General features: G+C 39.4%; 1 protein-coding gene across 2 annotated transcripts in view; it reads right to left on the bottom strand.

Annotated features, from left to right (window-relative positions):
• Nucleotides 1–2,243: 2,243 nt before the first annotated feature.
• LOC117290686 (protein phosphatase 1F-like) overlaps nucleotides 2,244–21,256 on the bottom strand; it is a 29,997-nt gene continuing 10,984 nt past the window's right edge. For both annotated transcript variants that reach the window (XM_033772208.1, XM_033772207.1), the window contains 6 exons: nucleotides 10,508–10,638; nucleotides 8,141–8,340; nucleotides 7,343–7,531; nucleotides 6,798–6,941; nucleotides 6,290–6,383; nucleotides 2,244–5,832 (listed from right to left, as the gene is read on the bottom strand). In XM_033772208.1, coding sequence (XP_033628099.1) covers nucleotides 4,769–5,832; nucleotides 6,290–6,383; nucleotides 6,798–6,941; nucleotides 7,343–7,531; nucleotides 8,141–8,340; nucleotides 10,508–10,638 — 1,822 coding nt within the window. In that variant the 3' untranslated portion in view covers nucleotides 2,244–4,768. The remainder of the gene's footprint in view (nucleotides 5,833–6,289; nucleotides 6,384–6,797; nucleotides 6,942–7,342; nucleotides 7,532–8,140; nucleotides 8,341–10,507; nucleotides 10,639–21,256) is intronic.

Genomic DNA, 21,256 nt, shown 5'->3' on the forward strand with positions numbered 1-21,256 from the left:
TTTTGCAATCACACTAAAACAGCTTTGCCGACTGTACATGCTGAAGGTGATCCATGGAGACAGAATGTTGAGAGGGCAGGCTCTGATTATGGTCCCATGTTTTCCTAAAACCCCAACTTTACGATCATCCGAAATACAGCTAGAACTGGTCCTAATTTAATGGCTCTGCTCACCGTGGATTTCTGCACTTACGGCCTATAGCTAGATGTTCTTATGGTGTCGTAGGCACATAGTTCTATGGTAAGCAGAGCCATTAAATTGGGCCAAGGTCCCTACCCCACTTTGACCATCGTCCGAAATAAAGCTGGAACTGGTCCTAATTTCATGGCTCTGCTCACCATGGAATTCTGCGCTTACAGCCTATAGAAACACCCAATTTATATGGTGTCATAAGCACATAGTTCTGTGGTAAGCAGAGCCATAATATTGCACTCAAGTTTGGACCGATCCGTTACATGCAGGCCAGTCTTGGCCTTGGTGCCCCATCAAAAGTTTTCCATTGACTTTAAGGGCCATGTCACACGAGGCAATTTACGGGCAACCAGTTCCAGGCAAATTCCAAGAAGAAAAGCCATTCACATTTCACTGTTCGGTATTTTTCTCATTGCTCACATGACATTGTTTGAATATCGAGTCATGTGCTACCAAAGTGGTCCTGTAGCATGCACTGCAGTTGGTTGCCTCCAAGTTGCCTGTAAAAATTGCCTCGTGTGACTAGGCCCTAAGAGTTTCAAATAGGCTCGCAACGGGCCGGGTAACATGAAAAGTGATGTACACCGGTGTACATCACCTTGATCGTTCACAGCGTTGGTCGATTTCGCACTGTGTACAAAACAACCGTGGGTTCGAGGGAATTGTTTCTCGTTCGTCTGCCTTTTAAACAATGAATAGTCCGTCGTAATAATGTTTGAAGATGACAACAGAACTTCGAGAAGAGGAATAACAATTTTACAAAGGTATAACAAAACAATTGTTGCACGTTGTGACTGGGGTCCATGGGTTTTGTACACCCTCGAGGGAAAATGGCACCATCGGCTTCGCCTCGGGTTCCATTTTCCCCCTCGAGTGTACAAAACGCCATGGAACCTGTCACAGCGTGCAACAATTGTATACTGTATTGGATGGTACAGTAACTCAAGTTTGGGCAAAACATGGTCAACTTAAAAACAATGAAAACCCTTTCACTCCAACCACCCTGTTCATTCAATTACAATTGGCACATTTGTTGCCAATAGTCTCATGGCAGGCAACAGTGAGTATTAATCATTATAATTGTATGAACAAGAAAATAGAATTAGCTGTTGCAAACTGCTTAGCACAATCAGGGACTAATGGTTAGACTTTGGAATACCTGTACCCAATTTCATGAAGCTGTTTAGCAGAATGCTCTACAAAAATGTCTTTGCAGAGCAAAAATTGAGTGGGGCACCAGCCACAACAGTGCAAATTTAATGTTAGTTGGGCTGGTAACATGTTTCTGCTAAGCAATACTTTTCTGTGCTTAGCAAGTTTTTATGCTTACAGGCTTTATGAAATTGTGCCCAGGAGGCAGCAGAGATATCAGGTATACTTTCAATGCTTAGTGTAGTTCTGATTTATGCACACTTGTGTATACTGTATGTACCTGGCAAGTCTCCTGCCACCAAAATGTCCCTGAAAGTGCACCCCCCCCCCCCACTGTACAGAGCTGCGAGCGGTAACCATTCCCAACCATATTCATCTGCTAAACTAAAACTATCAGAGCACCAGTCACACAAAATATACATGATGTTTCAGATTGTAACCCGTTTCTACTAAAGAAACAATTGTGTTTCTGTGCTAAGCAATTATAGCGGTTACATAAAATATACATGATATTTCAGTTTGTATCCTGTTAAACATTGGAGGCAAAGTGTGGTTTCTTGGGACTCAATCTGCCAAACACCTGTTATGATATGACTGTACATATTAGGGCCATGTCATACGAGCCAATTTACAGGCAACCAGTTCCAGGCAATCTCCAAGAAGAAAGCCATCCACATCTCAATGTTCGGCTAATTTTCTTGTTGATCATAAGACATTGTTTAAAAATTGACACTCATATGCTACAAAACTGGTCCTGTAGCAGGCACTGCAGTTGGTTGCCTCAAAGTTGCCTGCAAAAGTTGCCTTGTGTGACAAGGCCCTAATAGACCATGCATTGACGTCATCCAGCCGCCATCTTTGAGGTCAAACGGTGACGAAACAATCGAAACGCACAAAGATTGGCCAATGAACAACCTCCTTTTGACCTCAATGCGGGGCGCCGTACTGAAATGACATCATGTGCATAAGGTCTTTAACGCCCCCAACTCCCAATTAGTGCGACAGGAAGCACTGATATCAACTTTCATCTGAAGAACAAATAAGGCCATATCACTCCCACTCAAGAAGCCTTCATCATTAACAAGCTCTTAATGAGATCTTAAGAGCCCTTTGTGGAAGGTCTTTATAATATATGGAAAAAAAAAAAAAAAAAAAAAAGTAAAACAAGGTTTTACTAATGACCAATTTGTCAATAATTGCATTCTGATGTATGTCTAGTTGGGGGTTTGTTCGGCCGTAGAAGTCAGTCCGGAAGAATTATTACTTTTACCTTGGTTGTTAAACCAGTTCATTTCTGATTATATTTTGAAGCCATTGACCCAGGTGGCTATGAATAGTTTGAAACAAAACAAAAAACGCACCTGATGAATCTTGCTTCGCAAGCTCACGCACATTTTGTAAGAAGTTCATTTAGTCTTCAAATTTAAGTGCTGCCACTACCATGTGATGTTATTTTTGAAGCCCAGCGTGTAAATTTGTTTAAAAAAATCACAGTATAATACACTTTTAAAAGTATTTTTTCATAGATTTTTGGAATGTGATTCTTGTAACTCTTCTTAATATTTAAAAGATTTTTTTGTAATCTTCAAGATCTATTTTATCAAAAGATAGAGCATTCCTCTCTAAAATATAGAATAAATGCTCTCCCAACAATCAACCAGTGAGATGCAATAACAACCCACATGCATCATGTCTGAAAACTATTCGACTCTTGCTAAGGTTAAAGGTCATAGAGTTTCAGCGCTGGAAAAGTGTATCTGCTGAGCCAACTGAACAGGGAACCAGTCTCTAGCAATACAAGTCCTATCACATTTTGGCTGGTAACTTTTTTTTGTTAAGCAGAACTATTTATGTGCTCACCAAAGTGGTATACTTTTTAGCTCAACAGAATTAAGCACATGACCCTTATTCATAAAGCTGCAATGTTGAGAATGTCTCAAAATTACAGTTAGCAAAACCAGGAACTCCAGGATTGTGTTCCATTGCCTTGCTTAGCTCCTTCCACTATGCAATTGTGCTTAACAATTTTATGTGCTTAAAAAAAAAAAAACACTTATATGGTATGGGTGCCTGCCTCCCATGTCTGATTTCACAAATTAATGATGCAAATAATAGCGTCACCGGACTATCAAGACATGGTGATTACACACTAGAATTATATTTTTGTTATTAAGACTTTGTGATAACTAGGCATCCAATCGAAGGACGAAACAACCACAGTGAGCATCAAAACGCACATAACTATCAGGACTACAAGAAATTGTGTGGCGGCTGCGGTGGAAACAAAACAAAGCATCTGCATCGATACTGATTTCAGATTCAACTTAATGGACAACTGTTGCCAACCAAAGCAGTGAAGAACCGCCATTATGTAAGAGACACAACTCCTTATACATTTCTTAGACCTTTCTGATGCAATGTCACAGCCGTAGTTTTTGCCAACCAAGGTTGAAAACTATGGGAAGCCATTGAATGAAAAGCAAAAACAGATAGGCACTGTTTGTTACAATGTTACACAATTCAAAAAAAGAGTTTAATTTGTTGGAAACAAAGGAACTAATCAAGGGATGGATTTTTATTTGATTGAAAGTTTGCAGAAATGTTGACATTGGTCACAACATCTGTTAATTAGGTGATGTTTGCGGAGAGAGAGAATACAGATGGAAATGTTGAGTGACTCAAAAGAGATTAACACATGGTGCTTCTGCAAACCATACTACCACCAATCAAAATTTCAAATCCTACTTTCAAAACATCTATTATTTGGCCGTCCATGCCAACCCGCACAGTTTGTTTATATCAACAATAGAAAGGTCTATGGAGAAGATTCCTCGACGGTGAATGTTTGTCTGGGTGGAGCAATCTTATGTGGACCTCCACTCAGAATGGCACATCTCCTTCTAAAGGCACCTCTATTATGGTTTCATTCTATCAGGACTGGTTCATAACCCATGCAAATATGGAGCCATTTTGTGAGCAGAGGCCAAAAGATTTTGACTGACGTGGAATCAAAGGACGACTAGCGCAAAAGAATTTTTTTTGAAAAAAATAAAAACTCAACAGATTTACAAAATCGAAAAACCCTTTTAGCATGATGTGTGAAATGACCTTTAACCCCGATGAAACATAAAGGGATTCAGATGAGGTACATGAAAGCTCACACAAAGCATCTCCTAATCGGAGACTTTTAGACGGTTCTTTTTCACAGTATTGCGCATGCTCAGAACTACGCGCGCAATACTTAGCATGCACGCACGCTCAGAGCCGCAAAAAGGGACCTTTATGTCTGCTGCCGCCAGCGTCTCCTATTGCCTCACACTTAACACCTCTTGGTGGCACCATAATACAGCAACAACACAGTAATAATTACCTCTATGTTTAACAGATACCTGATCAATGAGACAAGTGGCGCCTACATGTACACCTAGGGGTCTATGCTTGGAAACCTACTGATGCCATTGTATTTGGGTTTAATCTTCAGAATTCTTGCGAGTTCTAACTGACGTGAGGATGACTTTGTGCGCTGCATGGATTTTGGCTTGATGGAGATGGGCATTGATTTAGTGTGAGTCACAGGAGCAGTCCGTTTCGACGCGCTGTCCCTCTTAATTTGCTGCGACGATATCTCTAGATCTGATGTCGGCGTAATCAGGTCACTGATCATCTTATTTGTTTTGTTAGTGTTCTTGACAGAGTGCGACTTGTTTATCCTACTGGTGGCTTTCCCGACTCTCTTCGACGACGGCATCGACTTGTGCCTGGTGACTGTGACAGGTTTCCTTTTGGGTATTTCATTCCGGGTGGTGGTTTCTAGAGATGGGGATCCTGATGACTCGGAGTTTTGAGTTGATTCTCCGGAGCCGGCTCGCTGCCTGAGATGTAACTGCTTCCTCTCTCCCAGCTTTGGGCTCGGGCTCAAGTTGATCCTGTTCCCAACGACAAGGTTGTTACTCCCTGGATGGGACAAACTCCGTTTCACTCCCGCATCGCTCCCGGCTCTCCTTCGATTGTTATTATTTGAATTTGTTTCTGAGTCCGTCGGCTCACTAGCGCCACTTTCTTTGGCCTCTATGCTTCCTCCGTCCTGTTGTGACTCTCCGTCCACCTGAGGTTCTTCTCCGTCTTCTTTCTCCTCCTCTTTGGTATCCTCTCCGTCTTCCTTATCCTTTGTCTCCTCTTCATCTACTTCCCCATCTACCGTTGCCTCTGCATCTTTACCGTCTCGCTCGATGGGATTTAGGAAGATGAGAAGCACAGTGATGTTATCGTTAGAGCCACTATTCTTGGCCTCGACGACGAGCCGATGAGAGAGGGTTTCCTTATCACTTCCGCTGTTGATGCCTTCTTGGATGATTCGACAGACTTCTTTGGGTGTGACAACATCCCACAGACCATCACAAGCGATGACGACGCAGTCCTCTGTGCCGGTAAGTGGTAGAGTCTTGAAGTCGGCGTCACTACTTACATAAGGCTTCTGATCAGGATCACCTGAGTACATAAAAACAACCAAAGTTTCATTCATAAGAAATCAACTTTATCAAATACAACAAATCCCTTATCCTTAATCTACCTGGCAAGTAGATACATGGTTTTAGCGCACACCAAATATGTATTAAATCCATTATACTGAAATGCAGCATAATAGGAACCAGGAACATGCTTAGCTAGATCGCTTAAGGAGTATCTCAAAGTCACAATGGTAGGAACGTTCTAATTTGCAGTGTCAAGCGTATTTCACGAGTTAGCAGGGAATTTCTGCTTGTGCCCGTGCTTACGTTACTGGGCATTCTTCGCTTACACAGCTAGCGCAGAAATTTGGATGGTAAGCTCAGAATTCGGCGGTAAGCAGAGTCATGAAATTGGGCCCAGATATGCATGCCTTCAACATGTACGTCAGCTGTAGCCATGTACATGTAGCTTACACAATTAACAAGATTCTACTCACCTATTGCCCTTGATACAGCCAGTGTACCATTGACTCTCCACACACCGAAAAACAACACACATCCACCGAGCTGCTCTATACGCTTTTTCTCATCCTACAATGAGACAGAAACGGATTTGAAGATGTTCATCAGTTTTACAGATACAATTACAATACAGAAGTTTACGCACTGAATTTTTAAATGTGTAATATTCATTAAGAACTCTTGTATTCACTGGTATCACAAACGGGTATTGGGTTCACACCCCATTCATATCCTGCGCCTAGACGTCAAGGTACTAAGAAGCTGCTGTTGCTAGTGGTATAGTAAATGGGTTGCCATGGGATAGTACATCGGTTGCCATGGGATAGTACCTTGTTTGCTGCATGTATAGCGCGTTGCGTTCGCGCAGCCTTCTAGTAAAAATAAGACATATCATGTGACACACTCATACCAATTGTGACAAACCAACTAAAAGACAGAATATTTGTAAGGGGGTGTTAAAAATATAAATACGTCCTTGCTTACCGGCCGTTCTGGTTTGTGTGGTTCCATGAGATCGATTGGCTCTCCATCCTTCATGAGCATTACCTGTGAATCTCCAAGCCAGGATATATGAAGTTTGTCAGGCTCAATGATCACAGCTACACCTGTTGTGCCACTCCCGAGACCCTGGTTTTAAATGGTATCAAAATCTAGGTTAGGTAAAGGGCCTAAAGATGTTTTAAAAGTAGAATACAATGATACACACAAACATGCCTCGAAATTGCACGTTTTCCTTTTACCTCGTCGACTAACACGGTCGGCCATTTATGGGAGTCAAATTTTTGACTCCCATTAATGGCCGACCGTGTTAGTTCGCACAGTAAAAGGAAAACCTAGTAGCAATTTCGAGGCAAATTTGTGTGGATCATTGTATTCTACTTCTAAAACATCTTTCCAACCATATGCATTTTATAAAAAATGGTTACAAACGATTTTTATAGACCAATTCGTCCGATCCAAGGCAATGTTCCTTTAAGCTCTAGCTGAGGTGTGTGCGTACCTTTAAAAACAACAAATCAAGGCCTTACCTCTCTGCGAGCCTTCCTTAGGAATCCTTCGTCGGTGATCTGGAATGATTTTGCGAGTGCTTCGGAGGGGTCCTCCAGGAAGCAATCTTGCCTGACGGCATTGCAGTGAAGATGCTGACAGGCGTACATGGCCGCGTCGGTGCCACCGTGCCCGTCGTAAACTGCGTAGAAGGACCTGGGCTTGTCATTCTGTGAAATCAGAAAGTTTACCAAAATGATGTCTGGATTAGAAGTTAAAATAGTTATACAATTAGGTTTTTAACCTTACCCCTACAGGTGTTTATTAGGCACTATGCTCATTATACTTTCCAGAGTTTTGTGGGGAAAAAAATCCACAGGCAAATCCTTTACTCGTTTCTCAAAAAATATATCATGAACATCTTTACAAGTTATGTGCAAATCTTTGAAAATAAATTCTTTTCTTACTAATGTCGTGCATGCTTTTAAAGGGTTTGGGTACTTTTTGTAACACAAAACACAATGTCCACAGATATACAATAAACTTACACGGTTTGAAGATAATGGTAGTAGAAAGCTTCCCTTCAAATATTAATTGCTGAGGTGCTGTAGCTTTTGAGAAAATTATTTTAGCATTTAAAACGTATTTACCGGTGTTGGTGTTTACCAACACCGGTAAATACGTTTTACATGCTAAAACTGAGACGAAAATTATTTTTGGGACATCGCTTTACTCATTTCTCAAAAACTACAGCACCTCTGCAAGTAATATTCAGATCAAGAAATATTCAGATCACAGTTTTTATAATTGTTTGCCCTTAAACAAAACTTGGTACTTACCCCAAGATTAAAAAGCGTGTTTAGGTCTGGAATGATGACGTGTTTGTCTTCCATGCGTTTCCTCGTGTTCTTCACAGCGTACTGCGACACTGGATGAAGCTTGGTGGGGAGTGTAAGGTCCGGTAGCTCCGTCTTCCATCGTTCGCAGAGATCGTTTATTGTCGTCCAAACCAACGGGAATATCTGCCCGGCATCAAATACTGTCAAATGGATTAAAAATAATAATAATAGCAAAACTTAAAACGCGCACGTATCCACTAATAGAGTGATATGACAAGGCGCCTACAATAATACAATACAATAAGTTACAAAAAACATACAAATTTATGCGTGCAAAATGATGATCAATTACTACAATGAGCGAGAATTTAGGACTGCGACATCATTATCTTTTAAGCTGAGTTTTAAGGAACTACATGTAGATGTTTGAACATGCAGTGGTAACTGTCCCCCAACTTCTTTTGGAGATGAGTAAAGATATTTGATAAAAGTGAAATGTGAAAGTAAGCTGTTGGCAATTTGTAATGCCTTTTTTTTCTAGATCCTTTCCCTTTTTATCATTAGGAAAGAAATAGAATTGAAGTTAACAACCCTCTGAGCTGGTGAAATGCACTTTGGAATATTTATTAGCGTAGACTTTTAAAGCTTTTCAATTGTGAACCACAAAGAATTTCAGCAATAAAACAACAGTCAGAACTGCATTTTAGGTTTATAAATAACACTGCCGTCAAATTCACAAAACTCATCTTAACTTAAGACTAATCTTAGGACTTAGGACGAGTCTCAACCCTGCACTGTAGCATGCGAGCTTAAGATTAATCCTAAGTTAAGACGAGTTACTCGTCCTAACTAAGACGAGTCCTAACTCTTTGTGAAATCGACGGCTGGTCCAGTGAAAGTTTTGAGCTACCTGTACAAGACCTATTGCCTAATGAACTATGGTCTAGTGGAGATTTTCTTGGCAATCGAGTCCTGCCATGTTAAGTAAACGTACTTTGGTGAAAGAGAAAGTAGAATACTGTAATCAGAGCACGTCATCCATGTACATTAGGTTTCAATTTCCATTAATTTCTCCGTTGAATAGACCCATTATTGAGATCCTATTCTTCCATGGCCTGATTTTCAATGACACAAAAGTGTTTTTATAATCTAACAAATTTTGACAGATATCCTGTTTCAAAAAGAAAAATATACAAAAACTTTGCACGGACAATTAACCAAATCAGATTGTGGTTGTAAATGTATGGCTGATAAGGCCAAATAAAAAAAAATACCAGTTGATCATCCCCGCCTGCATCCTTTTTTTGGGCCGCGTCCTTTTTTTTGTGTAAAATAAAATAAAACAAGTTTTTTTTTTTTTTTTTTTTTAAATCCATCTTTTCAAAAGGATTGGCCCAGGAGCTTTTCCCGAATCTAACTTGATGCTCTCGAACACTTGTAATGTCTGTTTCATAAAACAATATTAGTGAATGCCTACCAAAAAATCATTATCCGACCCTGTTAGTGTTAGTGTTAACACAGGTCCTCATGCAACTAGGTATACATAAGTTTGCGGTTGATTCAAACTGAAGAATTTGTGGCCTGTTTGATTTTAAATACTTAGCGGCCATCTCGAAAAAAAAAATAGTAAATAGTAAATAGTAAGGCCCTCATCCTCCTCTTTTTTGAAAAATCTGGATTTTTTGTTATTTGGCCTCATGTCAGGATCCCGAAAATGGGTTTCTTTTTTTGCCCTTTATCATTAGCTAATTGTTTTGTGTGCAATACCTTAAATGCCCTAACGAAATACCTTGAAAGCTTCAATAACTTTTCCTAGATCTATACAACGTCATGTAGCGATTTAAAAATCTCAATCCCCCTCCTTTGTTGTGACTTTTTGTTTCTTTTTCCATAAAAAAGGATACATTTTAATGATCTCATAATGTATCAGATGACCATTTTAGGCCCTCCTCCTTTTTCTTTTTCCAAAGCAAGACACTAAACATAATTTGTTAATTATTTTGCTAAAGTATTAAATAACAGATAACCCAGTGCTAGAATGGTGACGCCAATGCTATACAAATCCAACAGAAGATAGTCTTTAAAATACTCACATGTGGTGCATGTCATTAAAATAAGGGGGGTAAAAGGGGAAAAAAAAACCTCCTTTCTGTTTTTAAATCGCTACATGACGTTGTATAGATCTAGGAAAAGTTATTTAAGCTTTCAAGGTATATTTGTTAAGGCATTTAAGGTATGGCACAAAACAATCAGCTAATGATAAAGGGCAGTAAAAGACATTTGATTAATTAAAAGATAACCCAGTGCTAGAATGGTGACGCCAATGCTATACAAATCCACTAGAAGACAAGTCTTTAAAATACTCACATGTACACGTCATATCCTCCTCATCCCCGTACCGCACCTCATCGTTCACTACAAAGGTGGATAGATCCTTAGCGAGAACCAGGTCTACCGTTGCCCTGGCGATGGCTGCTGCTAATACAGGCGGTGCTTTACTGTAAATGAAGCACACAACAGAATGGTTAGGTATACTGCTACACTGCTGTCAAGACAGGTTACTGGCAATTTTAGAATCAGACAATTCCGACAGTTCCTACATGTATGTACTTCGGGCCGGACCTAAGTAATTAAATAAGCAGAATTATTGTACTTTTTGATTGCTTGCCTGGATGCAGCAATGTACAAAACGGTACATGCTTATAACCCCAGTGCTCTGTATTAAATACAAGCAATACACTCAAATTCAGCTTTTATTAAAACAATTTCCTTGCACTGTTGGAATAACAATTCTACACTTAAAGTCAACCAGTAGAAGACATTCTCATTCATACAGCGCCAAAATCAACAAACAAAATTCAACAGTCGATCCGAATTGTCAAGTCAAGGCTTACACAAGTTTAATAGTTAAGTTTCTAAACTGTATTATGTGTCACAATATAACTTTCACATGTAGGTTATTGTAAAGTTGTGGTGTGTGTAAATACAAATTTTGTGTGTTACAGTACGTAAATAGGACCAATAGACAGGGTAATCCTCCCCCCAAATAAATATTAATAAATAAACATCATCATTTTTTTTTTAACTGACACAAAAAAAACTTTACAAAAGGTGTACAACTCACAATTTGAGGTGTGACACCTACCTATAGTGTACATTTTCTGCATGTAGATGGTAACTTCATGCCTTTTTTATCCCCTAAGAAAAGACATTATGTATACAAATTCCTTTGAAATTGCAGGTGGCCCACAAACAGTTTGTTTACAAATAAGTGTACCATACTCTATACATCAGGTGCTGGGTTCAAAGTTCAACCGTATACATAATTCATGTATTATTACCACTACATGTCTAGCCTAACATGTGGATATATCCACAGGGCACCCTGCAATGTATTGTTATCCTTACTGAAAAGCGTTCCTCCATACTGCATCCCCCTCCGCCCCATGTGGCATTGTCTCCATAGCAACTGTAAACAGAGACTGGCCCTAGACTTGTATCCTTAATAATTACAACAAACACATTCATGCAAGATTGATATGGATGAGTAACCATCAGGAATTTAATACTCTAAGCTCTGTTATTTTATTACCTTTTTTTCTTCCCCCTTATTCAAATTTACAGCTGAGTTCAGTACATGAGGCCTCCAACTGAAACTGCATGAAACCTGAACCCTCTGTTAAACAACTTGTTTAAAACAAGTTCAGTTTTCAGGCTGACACCACAGGCACTGTGTATCAGGAGTAATGTACAATTAGTGCTTTCCTTAAATTTAATCTTTTAGAGAGCAACATTATGCTACGCTACATGTAGATTTGTTTTGCAAAGGGGTCCTTCTGCATGCTCTATTGGAAAATCTTGAAGTCTAGAGGAAACTTTTGAAGGGGCACTAAGGCCAAAGACCAGGGCAACATCGGCCATGACGTCCGTGGCTATGACCTACACATGTAGGTATGAGGCCATGATCTATTGTGAATGTAATTCCAGGTCCTGATACAATAGGTAGATATATAGTTGTGATTTGCCACACTATAGACTATGATTGGCCAAGGTGTAATTGTGATTAACGGTCAAACTATACATAGTTGAGATTGGCCAAACTATAGTTGGGATTGGCCAAACAATATTTGCGATCGGCCAACCTATAATTGCGATTGAACAAACTATTTTGATACATGTACATGTAGGCCAAACTATAGTCATGATCAGCTAAATCATGGCAAAACTATGGTCGGGATCTGTCAAACTATATGCCTACAGCAAGTTTGCTCTACGTTTAAATTACTCATAAGTGGCAATTACTTAGACTGTTTCTACATAGTCTTGGTTGGGGCGCAATATTGGTATTCCCCTACCACCATCTGTAGGTACTTATAAATCATCAAGGACTGAACTTGTTCAGATTTGCAGATAACTTCTTGCTAGTTACATGTGTACATGTTCGTTTGTACATGTACCATTGATTTAAATTCATGTCAAAGAGCAATAGATAGGAAATTACAATGCACTACAAACATGACAAAATGTAAATTATGTATTCGGTCAACCACAAAGGTGGACTTATGCCACAGTAAACTTTATAACTTGGCAAGTTAAATATAACAGAGTAAAAAACAGCTGTAGTACACAGTACAAGCATGTATACTTGATTATGTGTAGCTTTATTTGGGTACACCCAAGACTTTACAAGTATGGTGACAACGAGTTCTCATTTTTTAAAAACTGATGTCCAAAGCTCGTGCATTTAAAGTAATGGGTAATTTTTTACAATGAAAACAATTAGTGTTACATGTGGTACCCACTTGGAGACACACAGTGTAAAGTCGCCAAAAATCCTTCTCGGAAATGATATTTGAACATGTACTGTCATTCAAGTAGGAGTTTTATCAAATTCCTACGAGTAATTGGTCAGTGAACGTACTCGGCTGCATAGAAGAATTAGAGCGCGCCTGATACAGCCCAAAACCAAAACCCCTGAAGTAATTGGTCCCTGAAGATCATCTTTTCAAACAGTGAGTCTTAAATGCGCTTGTTCTGTGAAATTTCCCTTAGTGCCGCTGGGTCGAGTTTCACAGAGCTAGCTACTTTTAAAGAAGAGTAAAGCAAAAAACCAACAGCTCAATCACAACAGAACAAGACTGCCGTATGTCAGCCGAAATGCCATGTCAAACGCACCATCTACGACTGGTTTCCCGGCCAGTATATGTATTTGCTTAGCAGAAGATTTAGCAGAATCAATTCTGCTTATTTTTAGCACCTCTATTAAGTATAATTGAAAAATTTAATTTGAGGTGTACACCCGTACACATTTAAAAGATTATAAGCAAAACTGCCTAGCACCTCTACATAACATTAGGCCCTGCTGAAACTACGTGTATGAGGCATTTCATTATCCTCCACCCTCCCCACAATAAACCCAGGGGAGGGCAGAAAAGAAGTAGTGGGCAAAGGGCACACCTAACCCACACTCACTCACACAACTCAAAAAAGGTTCATTGCACCCGAGGCTCTTGACTAGTCTAGATATCGGCAGGGAAGATATGTTGTCATTTCAGGGCCAGGTTTTTGATCAAGGTGTGTACTCACTGAACAATATGCAGACGCGATGCGGCCTCTTTTTAAAGGCAGTGGACACTATTGGTAATTCCTCAAAATAATTATTAAGTATAAAACCTCACTTGGTAACGAGTAATGGGGAGAGGTTGATAGTATAAAACATTGTGAGAAACGACTCCCTCTGAATTATAGTAGTTTTCGAGAAAGAAGTAATTTTCATGAATTTGATTTCGAGACCTGAGGTCTCGAAATCAAGCATCTGAAAGCACACAACTTCGTGTGACAAGGGTGTTTTTTCTTTCATTATTATCTCGCAACTTCGACGGCCAATTGAGCTCAAATTTCCACAGGTTTGTTATTTTATGCATATGTTGAGATACACCTAGTGAGAAGACTAGTCTTTGACAATTACCAATAGTGTCCAGTGTCTTTAACTGTAAGTCTTCTTGAGATGATACGTGCCTGTGCATATGTATAGATGCATGGATAAATTCAGGTGTACTGAAAGGAATGCCCACATATATGCAGAAATTCATACTGTGCAGTACTTTTATGTAGAAGATGCTCAGGTTTGTTCTGTTGTTGAACCAAGAATCTAGAGAAATAACTGCTACGGGGGTGAACATGTACACTTGACCCAAAATAGTTTCTTTGATTTCCGTGTTTTTTTTCTTCTTCTACATGTGTACACTACTTTGCCCGAACCACACTTTGTTGTCTGTGCAGTATGAATTGGGGAAAAATTGTAATCACACAAGATTTTGTGAAAGTACTGAGAGTGTACTTTGTTTCGTACAACAATTTATATATTTTAATAGTACACTTAAAGGGAAGGTACACATTTGGTAATTGTCAAATACCAGTGTTCTCACTTGGTGTATCCCATCATAACCATAAAATAACAGGCCTGTGAAAAATTGGGCTCAATCGGTCATCGAAGTTGCGAGAAAATTATGAAAGAAAAAACACCCTTGTTGGACGAATTTGTGTGCTTTCAGATAGGAAAGAGGGAGTCGTTTCCCAAAATGTTTTATACTATCAACAGCTCTCCAATGCTCGTTACCAAGTCAGTTTTTAAGCTAATATTTGTTCTGAATAATTACCAAGCGTGTACCTTCCCTTTAAGCATGTCTGAAGGTTTCTGCTAGGGTATTTCAAAACTATTGGTCATTCTCAACCAAAATTTTGAAAGTGAGGACTCGCAATGTTTTACCGATGAGGTGGAATTTTAGTGATTTAGACCCCGACTGGTGGAAACGCTATTAATTTTTTAGTGTATATTTTTGGTTTTAAAAGCCCTACACGTGCTGTAGCAAAATGAGGGCATAATTTATCATAATGATTTTTTTATATAAATTTTTTTATATGTAAATGTGCATGTACAGGGGCCTAATGTTATTGTATAATTTTGTTGTAATTTATTATAGGGCCCTAAATGTAATTTATTATAAATGAAAAATAATAATAATAATACAAATAAACAAAATATAAAAAAAAAAAATTGTTATTGTGTGTATCAGGCATAATTTATGCGTTTTGTCACGTAATTCGTATAAAACATTGTGCATCTGAAGACGCTGTACATGACTTGGGAACCCTCCATTAACATAGTGATGAATCTCTTTTGAACAGAAACAAATCATCTGAATTTGTCATTTCAAAACCATTAATACATGTACATGTACACTGCCTTTCAGTTTCACCGTTTCATGTACAGTACTAAATTACGTGTGTACATGTACATAATATCCACAATGTACCCGAAATCTGAATATAAATTATCACAATCTAGGATGGCCTACATGGTGTGCAATGACATGCAATTTCCTGAAGGTCACAGAAGACATTTACTACCATCGCCCAGCCCCTTTTTACAGGCATGACAGGGCTGTGTGCCTGAGCACACAAAGTTGCTGTGCACTGGAAAATCTTACTAAGAAAGACAGGGTAGTAGCAAAATGATAGTACATGTCTGATACTTCACGTACAACTGCATGCAAAAGAGGCAGTTGCCTGTCCTTGGTCAATGCCTTGGTGCCCCCTTGAAATGTTCCAGTACAAATCTTCACTTCCCCTAGGTGGGCCACTTTAATCTCCCAAGAGAAACTCACTTGCCTGTTACAACATGGGGCCAATTTCATTTTATTAATATAAAATATTATTTGCTAAATCACTAAATCGACCCAACCACTATCATAATCAAAATAATGAACAAATTGTTTGATGTGTACCTGGGGTGGATTTCACAAAGGTAGCCCTAACTTAGGACTAGTCCTAGGCAATGCCAAGAGATAGGACCAGTCCTAAGTTAGGACCAGTAACTTATCCTAACTTAGGACTGGTCCTATTTCTTAGTATTGCTTAGGACTAGTCCTACGTTAGGACTACCTTTGTGAAATCCACCCCAGGGCTTGAAACACCCACTGAACCACTAGCAAGAACCGTTTTAGCACCGGCCCAACAAGTGGCCCTACAGCTGAACAAAACACGCAGTTTGGTATTCTTCCAAACACAGTCGTGAAGATTTCCGAGTGAGTGACTACTTGAATTTTTCATATATTAATCCAAATCTCATCCTAAAGGTTCAGCAATTTCTAAAAAGAAAGAAATATCACAAGTAAAAAAAAACAGTGAAAGTCCACTGAAAATGTAGAGCAGAGCCGCATTGCCTAGTTTAGATTAATTTAAAATTCAAGCCGTGTAAATTATATAATGTACTGTGTATCAAGCCAATATGCAAATATTTCTTGCCTATATTATGCCAAAAAGATGGGAACAAAACAATCCATTCTTAACTCCAGTTTCCTTCCTCCATGTTTTAAGTAAAGGCAAGGTCCATGGCAGTCAAGTACCTATGTATCAAATCCCCAGAGATTTTCACCCTTCCTGTGGCGGGCATGGAGGGCTTCGCCAGATAAAAAATCTAACTTTAGACTAAAGTGCCTCAATGGACCCTCCTCCATCATGGAAAGACACAGGCTTTTAAGTATCAACCATGCAATCATGCACTACTGTACCAACCTCCTATTTATGGTAACACTTTTATCTCTTAAGCAACCACCCTGAGCCTGAGCCACCTCCCCTCCCCCCCCCCTTCAAGAGGAACCTCGTTAAGAAGTTTTTCCAGGAATCATATTTATGCTGCTCCCCCCCCCCCTCCACTTGGAGAGTAGACTTTTAGCTTCTCATCAAACCATGCAGTGCTTTGTCATGGATGGAAGTGGACTATGATTGAGAGGGACCTTCACTTACAGTTCTATGATTTCATAATTCCCAGGTCAATGCTTCAAGACAGTAACGTAGGCGGGCATTGATGGCGATTGCCTCTATGCCCCCTTGGCTAAACAGAAATGAGCAGGATACCAGTCACAAGTTTAACTAGTGACATGGTAAGCTGGTAGTGTAATTTTGTTATGCTCAGCGGAGAAATTGGCAAATTGTCACTGATAATTTTATCACGTTCACATAAGACTCATTTCAATTGCAGACTATCGGAAACTACCCTCTGATTTGGGGTAAGCTGGTAGTGTAATTTTGTTATGCTAAGCGGAGAAATTGGCAAATTGTCACTGATAATTTTATCACGTTCACATAAGACTCATTTCAATTGCAGACTATCGGAAACGACCCTCTGATTTGGGGTTTTTCAAACACTAGTGTCCATCTAGATGTGGGTGAGGACTGCACACACCACACACAGTACAGTGTACATGTATACCAAATTATTCATGTAGGCCTACAGGCCCCAAACCATGGTCAAGTGGGTATAATCACTCAAGAAAGATTCAATTTCGAAGAGGTTGCTTGAAGTGTCTGAGAAATGAAGCAAGCTGTAATCAAATGTCTACATCGGCTGAACTACCCTCCCCCCTCGATGACACATTGATAATATTATGTTAGTCTAGCATGTATCAATAAGGACTGTACATGTATACTCAAAGCGCTTGGATACATGTGACAGAAACATTTTAAGGAAGGTTTAAAAAAACAAAAAAAACATTTGAAACCAATTTATGAGGAACCTTTACAAGTGCTTATAATACCTAAAGGGTGCTACGGCTCATTTACATGTAGTAGCCACTGCTACATGTTCATGTACTTGTAGAAAGACAAGGTGCAAACCCTCTTAGCGAAAATTGTTACTTGGTTCTTATACGTGCATTAGACAACACATACACATCGGTCAAGTTGGTCTTTGAAAAGCGTTAGTAACCGTTTGTTTTAAAATGCATCCAATAATTAGAAAGATGTTTTAAAGTAGAATACAATGATCCACACAAATTTGCCTCGAAATTGCATTGTTTTCCTTTTACTTTGCGTATTAACACGGTCAGCCATTTATGGAAGTCAAAAATTTGACTCCCATAAATGGTCGAACGTGTTAGTCGACAAGGTAAAAGGAAAACCATGCAATTTCGAGTGATACTTGTATGGATCATTGTATTCTACTTTTAACATTTCTTTCTAATCATGCATTTTATAACAAATGGTTACAAATGCTTTTCAAAGACCAACTCGACTGATCCAAGGCAACATGTTCCTTTAAGGACACAGATCAATACTAGGAGTCGAACCAACACTCTGCTGATCAGAAAAGCTAATCCCCATGGTCAAGTGAAAGTGTATCTCAATAAACTGATCCTGAACGATCTCTCTTTCAAATCTGCACACAGACACGCATGACACATTTTCTTAGAACCACTGAGGTAGACTTGGATGGAATTTCAGAAGTGGAATTAAAGTCTTTCATTTTCTATTGCACAATGTAGCAGGCCAGGCTGGGGTGGATTTCACCATCACAAAGAGTTAAGACTAGCCTTATCTCGAGTAAGGACGAGTAATAACTTAGGACTGGACACTATTGGTAATTGTCAAAGCCCAGTTTTCTCACTTGGTGCATCTCAACATCTCAACACCAAAAAAAAAAGAACAGCAGATGGGCAGCTGTTGGTGATGAACACATTTTTAGTATAATCAGATAACGGGACGTCAAAAATGATTTACAAATTGAAAATTAATGTTTGTAGTTTTTTCAAAAGCCTGGACTGTCAGCGCCCCCAGAGCAAGACGTCAAGCTGTATGCGTTAATTCAATTCATCAAGCATGAAGTGCTGTAGCCTTAGGAAAGGTTTCTTCCCTATAAATTGATTATCTCTAACGACCTTACTTTCAGGGGTTATTGGCTTTAAGATCCCTGAATTATACCCAAACAGTGGAAAGGTTCTCAATCTTTGAGAAAGTGAGATGCGTGTACTTTTAAACAGAGATCGATGATACTACTGTCGTTTTAAAGACAGTGGACACTATTGGTAATTGTCAAAGACCAGTCTTCTCACTTGGTGTATCTCAACATATACATAAAATAACCAACCAGTGGAAATTTGAGCTCAATCGGTCGTCGAAGTTGCGAGATAATAATGAAAGAAAAAATACCCTTGTCACACGAAGTTGTGTGCTTTCATATGCTTGATTTTGAGACCTCAAATTCTTAACTTGAGGTCTTGAAATCAAATTCGTGGAAAATTACTTCTTTATCGAAAACTACGTCATCTCAGAGGGAGCCGTTTCTCACAATGTTTTTTACCATCAACGTCTCCCCATTACTCGTTACCAATAATTATTTTGACTACTTACCAATAGTGCCCACTGCCTTTAAAAGGAAATTTACATAAAACTTGTACCGTAAATCTTTTCTTTTTTTTGGAAGAGTACATGTATATCCTGATACTTGGTCATTGCCTTAGTGCCCTATGCTCGACAGTAGAAATTAACAATTTCCTCATATGGTGCCCTTTACCAAGGAGAAAGCGCCTTGGTGCCCTTGCCCCTTCCAAAAAGAAGCTTACACTACCGGCCTGCATGTATGCGGTGCGAATTTGGGTTAAAAATTCCACAAGACCACACGGTTTGTATGTCTACGCTCAAAGTGTTTACTGGGCCAGTATTTATCTTCATAAGACCAGAATCTTCACGAATCACGAGAAAGAGCTTTAACATGTAAATTGTGCAACGCGCAAACATCTTTGCAAAAACGATACAAAGATATTTGCGATGTCCCTTCATGGCCACCACGGCCCACAAACATGTGTCATACAAGTAGCAGGCCCTTTTTAAAGGCACTGGACACTATTGGTAATTACTCAAAATATAAACTGTTAGCATAAAAACTTTCTTGGCCATGAGCAACGGAGAGCCATTGATGGTATAAAATATTGTAAGAAATTGCTCCCTCTGAAGTTACATAGTTTTTGAGAAAGATGTAATTTCTCACTAAAGTATTAAGACTTCAGGCCTGAAGCCTTTTGTTAGGTATCTGAAAGCACACAAAACTTGTGCAACAAGGGTGTTTTTTTCTTTCATGGCCAATTAAGTCAAAATTACCAAAAGTGTCCAGTGCCTTTAAGACAGATTGATCTTTTGAAATATACATGTATTTTCCCCTCAAACACCGCCCCCCCCCTTCAGAATACAAGGTCCCGATGAATCAAGTTTAACACCCACATTCTGAATCTAACTTTTGAACTGTGCGGCAGCGCATAAATCAACCTTTTTTAATATCATGCTGTCAGCATCGTGGTCATGTTTCCTTCAGTCAAACCAGCAACAGTATACAGATCATTGAATGTAACAGGTGCCAGACTATTTATTTCCATCCAACCTTGTTTTGAATACGCTCTGGAATGGGAGAAAGATGTTTTGCTTTATTTTTTTATTTTTTTTGTTTAACAATTTTTTGAGTAATTGTTTGTCACGATTTATATGTTAAAAAAATTAATTAAGTGCTTGGGGGGTTGACTCCGCCTACCCCTTTTGTGACGTAGGAAAAGGAAGACTTTGCCTCGATCAAACATAGACCCCCCTCGATGCGTAGATAAACACACGTGCAAAAGTACATGTAATTCTAAGACGTGAGTTCGTACGCTGCGAAAAAGTTTTTTTTTCTGGCATTTTTCCGGCAATGCCGACCAGGTGTATTGCTGCTGGATGCAGCAAAACAACTAAAGATGGGGTCAGTCTTCATCTGTTTCCTGCAGATCCCAAGTATAGGCGGTTGTGGGCTGCGAAAGTCAGATTAACTAGAGCAAAGTAGTCCGGTCCGACGTCTTTTTCAGCGCTATGCAGCAAGCACTTCGAGCCGTCGTGCTTCGAATCCGGGATACACCACTCATTTGACATGACGAGAAGAGCCATTCTTAAACACGACGCCGTCCCAACAATTTTTCCAGCTATCTGAAAGCCGTGACGAACCCAGAGGAGCATTTGCTAAACGTGAAAAAATTCGGGTAAGTTTGAACTTTAAGGGTTAGTTTTTAGCTTTTGCCAAGTGACACGATTTTTTGTTGGTACCGCATGCGATTCACCGTGCGTGCAGGTCCTATGTGACCATCCGCACATTATACAGCAGACATAGTGCGTGCGTGCAGTCTGCTCCGTGGCCGTATTTCTATAATAATACGTAGGCAGACCCACATCTTACAACCCATTTGGTCACTAAAAAGTCGCATAGTTAAATAAAAATAGCAGCAATAGCTTTTGTAAAAACCACTAGGCGTTCAACAT

This window comes from Asterias rubens, chromosome 5, assembly GCF_902459465.1.
Source record: "Asterias rubens chromosome 5, eAstRub1.3, whole genome shotgun sequence".
Classification (NCBI taxonomy): Eukaryota; Metazoa; Echinodermata; class Asteroidea; order Forcipulatida; family Asteriidae; genus Asterias; species Asterias rubens.